Below are 12,571 nucleotides of genomic sequence, written 5' to 3' on the forward strand. Positions count from 1 at the left end.
TTTGTTTTAGCCATTAAGAAGTTTACAGAGGTGTTGCTACACTCATTTTTACATCAAAATTGAAATTTAGAGTCAAATTTATGACGAATGACATGGAAAATCAGTACATGTCTTTAACCCTTTAAGCGCCAAAGTCAATTTTTGTCGCCTTTATAAAATATACTTCAGTCAATTTTTTTCAGATTTTTGCCAAAATTTGGATAAAAAACTGTAGCAAATAAAACACAATGTCCATTTGGTCCAAAATTATCAAAACAATTACAGAAACATTTATAATAATTGGTAAAATGTTGCACTAAAATTTTGGTGGGAAAAATTACAGCACTCAAAGGGTTAACATGCATTTAACTCAAACATATTCCAAAGTATTTCAACTTCATGTATCAGGTTTATGACCAAAAAAGCCCCTGTGACTCACCTCTTTCCTGGGGAGTTCATAATCTTGGGACAAGTTGAAAGCAAACTTGGAGAGTATCCGCAGTTCACATTTGATTTGAACCCATCCAGGACTGCGAAGGAAAGACCAGTTGTGATACCATTTCTCAACCACACTCTCACTGGCACACAGACTTTCAAGCCAAAGGTGCAACACTTGCTCACTGCAGGGAGAAAAAAAATGATGAAATGTGAAATTCATCTGCATTGTATCTACATTCAATTGAACCCCCCATTTTGGGATCAAATATAGTTTCATAAGCCTGATTGAGATAGAGTTACGATATTGCATGGATATTGCATGGAAGAACTGAAACAGTTGACAGGTGAACACTGACAGAGCTACAGATGTGAAAAAGCTCTTATCTACAATAGTAGATAATATATTTCTTCAATGTATATACAAAGAATTTGAATGACATTGCACTGTAGAAACAGTTGTGGTAAAACTGACATTTTTGATAGCTACTGTGAAAGATTTATGTTTAATAACAACACTGATTGCCATGAAAGTTTGAAGACTGTGTGGTAAGCCTATAACAAGGTAAATGAACTCTATTTCTATGGCAGGGACACTTGCATTCATCTGATTGGTCAGAAGTTTATACATTGTTACAAATGTCAACTTCCTGTTTTGCATATTAGTCAATGGCTGGCTTTATCAACGTCACCACCATCTTTAGAACACCTGAGCCTGATAAAGTTTGATTATAAACAGCTGGCTGCTTTATGATCTTATCAGATTCCATCAAAATAACTGTAACAATGAGATCATTATTCCAGAGATCTAAATATAACTGTGACCTGATTATTCTCACCTCAATCACAACTGTTTAGAATGACAAAGATTACAGAAGAATTGTGATAAAAATCTGTCGATTACATGATGTGACAGTGTTTATAATTCAGTGTCTGGCAGCGTTCCAAGATTTTTTTATCTGAACAGTACACACCATTTTTTTTTCATAATTGCTATTTGCTTTATTTGAACTCTCCCTTTCTTGAACACCGACATCATTGTGTCACCATGTCACTGATGGTGAGGTTAATACTTGAAAACTGTATTCCGTGGAAGAGGCTCTACCTCTTTTAAGAAGTCAGACCATAGAATGTTTAGAAATTATACGATCAATATAGACTAATGGTCCACCAGCCTAAGGATTTATTTCTGCCTTAAAGAGGCACTCCCACTTGGTGACATTTTTAAAACATATTTTTTTAATGCCAACAGTCGATATTTGACATGGCGACTGCGCGCGGATTGCGAGATATCGATAAAAACATTTCCTCAAAAAAGTTAAAGTTAGAATTCCTGTGGCCCACTTGAATTCAGCTTCCGAACATAGAACGTTCGGCACTGGGGCCATTGTCAACTAAGCTATGGACCTGTGTACGTCTCATTTTCAACTTTTGAGTTTTCATCTCTTGTGTCAACTCTTGACAAGCACTTCAGTTATGGTAGTCTGGTCAGCTTTGATGATAGGTAATCTGTTGATTCTTGTCAAGCCATTTATCAGTGCTTCTTGATTTAGTATCAAAATATCATGACCTGTATAATTAGTTCATATCTACTCTGTTTATGAACTCTCTTAGGGATTGTCAGTCTAGTCACTCCACTCAGACTACAATAAAAGCCACTCAGATTTGCAGAAATGTATTTTCATAAGTTACACAGTTAAAGAGGCACTCCCACTTGGTAACATTTTTAAAACACATTTTTTTAATGCCAACGGTCGATATTTGACGTGGCGACTCCGCGCGAATTGCGAAATATCGATAAAAACATGTCATTTCCTGAGCGTATTTTTCACATCCCGAAGTTGTATCAACCTGCTAGACTTTCTGTGTACGTCTCATTTTCAACTTTTGAGTTTTCATCTCTTGTGTCAACTCTTGACAAGCACTTCAGTTATGGTAGTCTGGTCAGCTTTGATGATAGGTAATCTGTTGATTCTTGTCAAGCCATTTATAAGTGCTTCTTGATTTAGTATCAAAATATCATGACCTGTATAATTAGTTCATATCTACTCTGTTTATGAACTCTTTCTTTCTTTATGGTGATAGCTTTCATTTATGTGTTTCTCTGTGTTGTTTTATGGTAAACTACCTCTATGACTTGACAGTTGTTGCCAGCTTATTGGGTACAGCAAAATTTGATCAGGGATTGTCAGTCTAGTCACTCCACTCAGACTACAATAAAAGCCACTCAGATTTGCAGAAATGTATTTTCATAAGTTACACAGTTAAAGAGGCACTCCCACTTGGTAACATTTTTAAAACACATTTTTTTAATGCCAACGGTCGATATTTGACGTGGCGACTCCGCGCGAATTGAGGAAATGTTTTTATCGATATCTCGCAATCCGCGCGCAGTCGCCATGTCAAATATCGACCGTTGGCATTAAAAAAATGTGTTTTAAAAATGTTACCAAGTGGGAGTGCCTCTTTAACTGTGTAACTTATGAAAATACATTTCTGCAAATCTGAGTGGCTTTTATTGTAGTCTGAGTGGAGTGACTAGACTGACAATCCCTGATCAAATTTTGCTGTACCCAATAAGCTGGCAACAACTGTCAAGTCATAGAGGTAGTTTACCATAAAACAACACAGAGAAACACATAAATGAAAGCTATCACCATAAAGAAAGAAAGAGTTCATAAACAGAGTAGATATGAACTAATTATACAGGTCATGATATTTTGATACTAAATCAAGAAGCACTGATAAATGGCTTGACAAGAATCAACAGATTACCATTATCATCATCATTATCATCAAAGCTGACCTGACTACCATAACTGAAGTGCTTGTCAAGAGTTGACACAAGAGATGAAAACTCAAAAGTTGAAAATGAGACGTACACAGAAAGTCTAGCAGGTTGATACATTCACTATTTATCAACTTTTTAGCCTTTTAAGTGCGTTACATCAAATAGATTTCTGGATTTATATCTAACCAATCTCTGATACCATTTCCACTCTCAACCCATAATCACATCAAACTGTCTTCACAGATACCACTGGCTACCATCCTGCACATTGACATTTCACACACTCACAATCTCAGTACCTACCCCTCCCCCTTCCAAAACAATATGGCTGTACCTCAAGCAACTATATTGGCTTTAATTCAAAAACTTTTTGCAAAATAGGCATGTTGTAGAGATTTTTGTATCTGACAAGAATACATGAAATATTAATTTGCTTGTCAAGACGTGTGTGTGTTTTGATTATCAATGGCTGCTTACACAGACTAGAGTGGATTGACATCAGTGAGGGAGTGGTAGGGATGAACTATATAAATCCTTGATTGTAAAGTGTTAGTCTAATCCTATAAATTCCAGTGAATTGGTTGGACTAGTGAACAAAGAGATAGGTGGGACAGGGGTTGGATCAGTAATTGATGAATGAAACAGGTTTGGGGGGGTTGGCATGGTTTTTGTGGGTGGGGGAGGAGGTGGGATCGATGGGAGTGTTCAATGGTGTACATTTCTACTGTGAGGTTTGACTTACTTGAGACCGAGGCAGATCAGAGATCTAAACTTGACATCCATCTGTGCATGTGCAACATCATGTGTAAGATTAATTGCCTGTACTGATCTGTAAAGAATCTCTTCAGGAGTCAGTACTTTGCCATCTTCATCAAGCCTGGGAAGAAAAGAAGCATATAAAACAAATTTTAAAACCTTTGTATTAACTTGGAAAGTTCATCATTGAGACAGTAGGCTTACACTGATTACAGAACAGTTTCTGTTTGAGCAAAATCCAAATTATTAACACCCTGACATTGTCACCACTGTAATTAGCAAATCTAACATTTTTGAATTGTGAAGCAATATTTGTTAGTAAGTAGATTGAGTAATGATATCTGAATGGCGTTGATCAAGTCACCATAATGACACACAGCTGTAATTGGTATCTTGCTACAAGCCATGCAAACCAGATAGAAAATCACACAATTTCTGAATTGTTGGAAATTCAGGACAACCATTTTCAGTCACTGCCATGCCAGTTTTTATAAAATGTGTCGTCTTCTTAGCTTACAAAGAATACCTAAACGGTACTGGAAAATCATGTTTTCTTAGAAGGGGAATGTCGATGCTAGGCAAATAGCAACACAACCTGTAAGTCTTCTGCTATTGAGAAAATCATTTGGGAATCCTAGAGTGGCAAAATTTTTGCAGACTTCAAAGTCAAGTCTTCCCTACTCTGACCCAATCAACAGACACTTTTAAATTAAAATGATTTCTTTCTTGAATTTGAGAAATGCAGTGACGGACAGACTGTTACCATGTAGTTATATTGTGTGTTGAAAGGCAATACATATAGGGTAGCCTGACACAAACCAGTGTGAGTCTGAAGTTACAGTAAATTGTAAAGTTGGAAAACATGAAACTTTGAGAGTCATCAATCACTTTTAAAGAGCGTAGTAACTGTGACAAAGTAATAATACTACAGCGTAAGTGCTTTACCTACGCATACACAAACAGAAAATTTAAAACTTGTTGTGTTTGAGTGTTGTATTTCCTTGGATAAAGGAAAACACCAAATAAACAGGAAATGTTTAAATGGTGTGTAACAGAATATACTGAGAAACAATGGATATCAAACATGTACAAAAGAGATTGTGTTTGATGTCAGAGCCTATCCCCCTCCCCTGAACGACAGTTTGACTTCAAAGCCCTTGCCCCTCCCCTGAACAATGGTTTGAAAATGCAAACATCCAACGATGAAATTGGAACTTTATCCACTGCCCCTAATGGGAGCACTTCTTGAGGGAGTTGTATATGCAAAACTATGAACAAAACTGGCTAGGGTGTCTGTGGAGCATTTGAAGACGAGAATGAATAGTGAATACTGCACAGGAGCCAATTTACACCAAACTACACAGACCAGCCTAATTATCTGAGAATCAAGATGAATCACTGCAGCAAAAATTGAACAAAAATGCTGCAAAGTTAGAGAAAAACTTATAACAAGAACAGCTGTGCATTTAATTTAATCACTGTCTTCCCTGGATACCATAGAAACAAAGGAAAGAGAAATAGCTATCTAATATAAGGTGGTATGTGCCTCAAAAGTGAAAGACAAAATTTTGCTCAAACTTTCATCAGTAAACCTTAAACCTTTCTGTTACCAAATCAGGAATAAAAATCAGAAAATACTGTACAAAGTTTGGAATTATGGAAACAAATTACCCAACATTTTGTGATATTTAAAATTCAAAATGGCCGCCATCCCTAAACTCTTTGGGTAAAAATTAAATTTTGGATTTTTGAAAAACTAAGATTGTGAAAAGTTTTCTTTCTCCAAGAGCTTTAAAATGAGCCCCCCCCCCCCTACCAAAAGTAGTAAAACAGAAAGGAATTGTAGAAATTTGAAAGTCTGAATATCTGAGCCCGAGACGCATTTTACCTTAACCCTTTTCCTGTCAAGTCCATATTTAACCACCAGGTCAATATGGTTAAAATTAATGAAACACAACATATTCCATATGGTGTATTTTAACATAATACTGTACATTTGAAAGATGCTGAAAACAAATACTGTAAACTTGATTTTTTTGGAATAAAAATGCCATAACAGACTAAGCCAAGTGGGTGAAAATACGTCATTTTTTTGGCTCAAAACCGCTTTTTACTAACTTGGCTGATGGAGAAGTGATACTGTCTGGCAGGAAAAGGGTTAAAGAGAGAAAGGACATCCCAAATACATAAAAAGCAAAACTGTTTCTGCATCTCTTTTCTTAGTATAAGTATCTCTCAAGGTTAGCATGGTCTGATGTTGCAATACTGTATTGATGACACAGTGAAGAAGATCCAGGTATTGTCACTGGGACAATACTAATTCTATACCTTCCTTCATTTGAATACTGTAGTTTGTTTTTCTCCTTGAAGGTGACAGGGCATCGTGTTTACATAGCGGTTTCTGAGCTTCCCCCAACCGGAAATTTCTATTGATGAATAGTTCCGCAGATGTTACATGCCCACAGGAAACATTGGTACATTGTCAATGGGGTTAAGATTTTAGCTAACAGTATTAGGATTGTCTGTAATTCCCTGTCACTCAATTGTGCAAATAGCGAAGATTTTCTTTTTTGTCCATTGTTTTGCTTTTTTTTTACTTTCTTGACCTTGCCAAGAGGGTAGAAGATGAACTAGTGAGTTGTCAGAGAAGTCTTTCATATCAGAACTTCAATGGTAAATTCCATTGGTAGTTCAATGGTATCAAATCATTGTGAAGTGTCCCTATGGTGTACAGTCACTGTATGCTGAAAACGTACACAGAGACTGTGTGAAATCTTAAACATCAAGATGTCAGCACAGACAAGACAGCTATCTGTCACACATGCTATTTCCGGGCGCTCTACAGTTGGACTTTAATGACAACAGTTTCTTTGGCAACTGTGAAAATACCGTTACCACTGTACCAAGCCTTATATTAGACAGAATATACAATGTAGATAGGCTGGCCCATCCCACAGCACTGAATGACAAACAAGATTATTGGCAGTGTTCAGGAGTAATGACCGCAGAGTGATCTAAGTAGCTGTTACAAATTTAGGTCTCAATGATGTAGCTGCAATATTTATGATGAGTTTTAATATTTTATGTTCTGTTGCCAGTGTGTGGTCAGGTGTGTGGGTGAGGGTGGTCAATATAAGTACAAGTAGCTAGCAAAGTACAGAAATGACAGTCTGTGTAATAAGACTGTATGGTGACTGAGAGATGTGTTCAGATAGAGATGTTGATACACTGTTGAAGAAAATGTAGTTTCTTTTCCTAACACAAGAGTAACAATTGCAGAAAATGACTGCTTTTCCTCAAAAAATAATTGCCACACAAACAGCAAGCCTTAACAATGCTAGTTTCTAAATCCCATTTAAAAAAATCAATTTCATTTCCATTGTAATTACTGTATATATGCCTTCTTGTGATGGCACAAAGAAAAAATTCAAGACAAAGCAAGTTGGCAGGAATCAGCAGTTACAACTCCCTACACAAAAATCATTAAAGTCAATAGCTAATACTTGAACGGAGTTCAACAAACTTTAGATTTTATAAACACCCCATAATTATCAAAAAAATGAACATATTTTCTAAGACTTCATTTCGTCTTGAAGTTGAATCAATTAAAGAAAGATGGTAATTACTGAGGACTTAAAATTTTGTAATTTCTGTATTCAAGTTTCAATGATAGTACAGAGGTCTGTGTGAAGTAATGCTTAACATCAATATCAGCAATAAGCACGCTACTCAGCAGTCAGTATCACAACTTTCAACAAACTGTTTCCTTTGTCTGCTTAGCAATCCAAGTAGAAAAGTCCTAAGATGTTTTCCGTTTTTGAGTAAAAATGAAGTTTTGATTTCTCGTGCTGTCCTTCTCATCGCTATTGTTTCTGAGCATTTCAATTGATTTTCACTGTCAAACAAGCGGATGTCCATTATCTGAAATTTTCGATCGAAAACTGGAAACCTACAGAAATAGTTGTTTTCACTATATGCAGGCAGGTCAATTTAGGTGAAACCTACCCCTACAACCTGCTCAAAACTCTCTCCCTCCCCCTCTCTCTCTCTCTCTCTCTCTCTCTCTCTCTCTCTCTACTTTTTGCAAAATGGTAACATTCATTGTCTGTAGAGTTACACATGCAATGGAACACACCCTATGCATGTTCCAGTCAACATCTGATGCCAATGCCTCTATGACTGAGCTGTCTAAAACACAGCCATAGAAACTAATCTACATAACAATTTGCCCGTATAAAAACATCACATCATATGCAAAGGACGGTAAAAAAAAATGCAGCTCATGTTTATCAAGATAACTGCGATTGTCGCTGACTGTCTCCTTTCTAAAATTAATCAGGATAAACATGGAATGGAGGAGGTGTGTAAGGAAAGAATATGACACTCTGTACAGTGTATGCCACCTCCTTGATAACAACACTGACACTCATTCCTTCCATTGATCTAGTTTTCATGACACATCTACACCAGTGGAAATCTTTACATATTCAAGCCCCAGGGATTCTACCACTTCCTTTCAACTTGTCTGTTTGAAGTGTAAAACGCCAGAAAAATAAATGAAATCAGGCTTGTCGCAACAATCAAAAAAAAGAAACCAACAGTATGGAAGAATAGAATTTAAAATGTCACAGAACAAAAAATTAGTCTTTGTGATTTCAATGACATACAATACAGACGTGCTTCCAGATGCAGATATTCTAATTACATCAATATTGTTAAAAAAAAACTTTATATATCAACACATGGCCATGAAGGACTTCATTTTGTTTTGACATGGTCTTCACATTGAGGAAACTGATGCGAGTACACTGGGGCAAAAATCAACACACCTGTTGAATGCACATGTTGTATCTGTTTTGCTCTGACCAGCAAAGCAGGTCAACTCAATACATGGCTGTCTTGACAACAACTTCACAATAACTGGGTGTCTATCGTGCAAGGAGAGAAAACACAGCCCATGATGATAATTCAAGGATGGCATTTTAATCCCATACACTGCATTACCTTGGTCAAATAACCAGGCTCCGAAACAACAAGGAGGGTGTAGAGACCCCGAAACTCTCCGAACAAAAGCCACCGTTGTGAGAGCTCTCCCGAGAGAACACATTTTTCACATTTTCTCTTGACCCACAGCCACTTCTACTGACTGGATAAGTGGATTCTCAACAATATATCACAGTATCAGTGGGGGTACATGTAGGTGAGATTACCGTGGTTTTGGAACTTCTCTTGACATGTTTTGGCAAGAAAACAAAAAAAAGACACAAACTGCTAGACCAGAGTTTAGTCCCCCAAGATTAGCAACACAACTTAGGTGGATATTTTTCACACCATCGGGTTTTGGCTCCACCTCAATGTTACGTTGCTCCTCCCCTCAGAACCACCTGAATGTTTTTCTTTCCTGTTTTGTAAATATTGGTCGAAATTCCCAGGGTTTCTCTTTTTGTTCAACGTTATTAAGCTCATCTGGTGACTTACCTTGGCCAAGTTCCAACTTCAATTCAACAACTTTGTGGAGGCCAAGTAATGTATTAGCACAACAATAATAATGATTCTGAGCTTCAGCTTGTTTTCAATTCTCAAAAGTCACATTAAATCACATGCAAGTTCATTTCCGTGGGAGGAGTCTTTCAAACATGAAAACACATTACTTGCATTAGTTAATCTTAGTATTCACTTTGCCGTATCTTTTTGTCAAATTGTGGGTCAATTAGCATATTGAATCAGAAGTACTTCTACATCAACAACTCCCATACAAAAGCTAAATCTTGGGTGTTTTGTGGCAAGAAAAAACAGGTTGCATTTCAAGGACAAGTATATAAAACCTCAGCACAGTAGCCTAGTCCAAATCTTTGTGAGATAAAATCAATAGGATTTTAAATTTTTGAGTTTTGCCTTGAGCAAGTATGAAAATAAGATTTTAATTGCACTTTCTCTAAGCGTTCATATCCCACCAATCATTATGAGTGTCACGTTTGAACCATGATATTTGGTGAAATATTTGGTTTATAGAAAATGACTTAATCCAGGCCAACAACAGCCTTAGGGAGAAGTTAAACACCTCCTTTCAGGAAAACAAACACTTGTTTTGTCTAAACCTAACCTGTACCTCTTGTGGTCAATTGAAGTGCCTTTCAAGTGCTGTTCTCAGGATTTTGAAATCAGAACTTTTGAGTCATGGGTTGTTTATCAGCTTACAGCAGAACAATTTGAGTGAGCGTGATAAAATATTTGGTGGAAGACAAGGGTCATATCACCATGTAAAAGTTGAATGTCAACAGAAACTCATCCAAAAGGCCAGGGCTAGACTATTGTGGCTTTCAATCACAGCCTGCTTACTGTTTCCCTTTGTACTTCAGAAAAATATCTGACGTCTATCTTCAGTTCGTATATTAGTACACAGAAGATTTGATCCAAAACTGTTTGGATGGAATGCGGCACACATATTGGTGAGATTTAATAACATACACAACTCATTAGCAAGAACATTTTCATGTATATCTTTTAAGTGTGATATAAATTGATTTCAAATCATCTTCTGCCCCACCATTGTTCATTATCCCAGTGGAACACTGGAATAAACATGTTCACAACTAACAACAACTTTCCAAACGTACCTACACTTCTTTTTCAACCACACACGCAGCAAACAGTTTTCACGTTCAAAATAATGTTCACATCAGATATAGTTAAAAGGGGCGGTACGGTGACTTTGCAGGATTTTCTTCCATTAATAACTGTTTTCCTTTTCAACTTCAGCTTCTTGGGCTACTCCTAACAGCATGTTGAAACAACCCCTCTACATCTTGTTTATCTCGTCAATACAGCATTTGCACTTGTAGACTGCACTGTTATTGTTTACGTTTGAATTCTAGTCCCAACCAGAATTCACAGGCCAACAACAACAATGCACTCTTATTAGCATATTGTGTAGGCTGAGTTGACAAACTGAATACTGGGTATGCTATCCCTTGGGAAGTAGTACAAGAAACTGTAGTTGTCATTGAGAACAAAAGATAGTTAATAAATCATGTAATACAGCTACTTGTCCTTTACAAAAACACATCTGGGTATTTTCCTATAAATTTGGAGCTGGGTTGCAGCGACTAAGAAAGTGCATCTGTTTTCAATTCCTTTCCTTTGGAAGTATCCTATTGACATCCTTGAAAAGTCATCTTTGCTGTAACTACATGCAGCTGTAAATGTGCACTATTTTTGTACTGATGGGGTTCTAATTTTAGCACACACACACAGTCCCCTCTGCCCAACCTCCTCCTTTGTAAGCCTGGAGCTGACCTCTTTTCCATTCATACAGCCAACTGATCAACAGTTCAAAAATTCCAACAACACTGGATTATAAACTCTGAACACTTTAGCTGGCCTACACAACGGGCACGATCCCTCAGAAAGTGAGCAGAACCCTTCCATCAATCACGGCATTCAATATTTCTGGATTCATTCAAATGCCAGGGGGAAGGGCGGGGGAGGTCAAGGATGAAGGGACATGCAGCCATTCATTGCAGTGTCAATTATATGTTTTGGATCTGAAGCAGCGATTGAAGCATGACTAAGACACCTGGCATTGTGTCACGAGGTTATGAAACACTTGAAAACAACACCCCCATACCACAGAGTTTTTCACATGTGAAATGAGAGCGACACGACATAAAAAAGTTGACAACCAGGTTAAGTTCCCTTGATTTGAGCTCAGCATACACACCTCATAAGGAACACAAATCTTTATACAGTTTCTTTGATTTCCAACCTTGTAAAAACCAAGCAATGATAATATTTCCTATTTTGAAGTGGCCTAACTTCTTAACCCCCATTCACCAATAAAGAGGTCTATCTTTGCTGTAGAAAAAGTAGCTCAGGCCAAACCATGGGGGTTAAAAGGTCAAACTTGAACTTTGATCCACTGTAATATTCTCACTGACACCTAAAGGCAGGTCAGAGGAGAACATACATGGATGAAGGTCAGAGTGACCTCACTGTTGAGATGTACACAGCGTGTCCTTGACGGCTTAAACAAACCCCATAAGTAACTTGGTAACTTTCCACTACTTTACAGAACCATTCAACATTTCAATGGTGTCACCTTAGAGTATTAACACCGCCACCACAACAAAGCATACGTGGCTTGTTTCTACCTATTCTGCGCCTTGACACGAAACCACTGTACTTTTCCATTCTGAAGAAGTGGTTTGTCCGTGTATGAAAGAAAAACGTTCAACTTCTTATACTTTTCGTACATTTTTTTTCAAGATTGAACCACTGACTACAAATACAAACTTTCGGTCAAACACCTCTCTTTCCAACTTTTGGCACTTTGCATGACTTTTATGCCTGCAAACTGTGTACTCTAGGCTTTTCGGTAGTCAGCAACCTGAATTCAACCAAGTGCAATATGTCAGACACAGACATCATCACCTCATGCAATAAACTGATATTTTCCCTTCAAACAGGTGGGGCTCTTTCCTCAATAACGAGATCAAATTTTTTGATTCCTAGTGTTTGCATTGTCTAAGTTTTATAGCGTTAAACCTTTTTAATAATATAGAATCAGAGTTGAATACGACCGTATTGCATCTGAAGTGAATGTTGATATCA

The 12,571-nt window shown here is 37.2% G+C and overlaps 1 protein-coding gene across 3 annotated transcripts in view; it reads right to left on the minus strand.

Moving 5' to 3' along the window:
- LOC139150953 (small G protein signaling modulator 3 homolog) overlaps nt 1-12,571 on the minus strand; it is a 76,671-nt gene that overhangs the window by 5,838 nt on the left and 58,262 nt on the right. For all 3 annotated transcript variants that reach the window (XM_070723436.1, XM_070723434.1, XM_070723433.1), the window contains exons 19-20: nt 3,948-4,082; nt 419-599 (exon numbers count right to left, since the gene is read on the minus strand). In XM_070723436.1, the coding sequence (XP_070579537.1) occupies nt 419-599; nt 3,948-4,082 (316 nt within the window). The remainder of the gene's footprint in view (nt 1-418; nt 600-3,947; nt 4,083-12,571) is intronic.

This window comes from Ptychodera flava, chromosome 15, assembly GCF_041260155.1.
Source record: "Ptychodera flava strain L36383 chromosome 15, AS_Pfla_20210202, whole genome shotgun sequence".
Taxonomy (NCBI): Eukaryota; Metazoa; Hemichordata; class Enteropneusta; family Ptychoderidae; genus Ptychodera; species Ptychodera flava.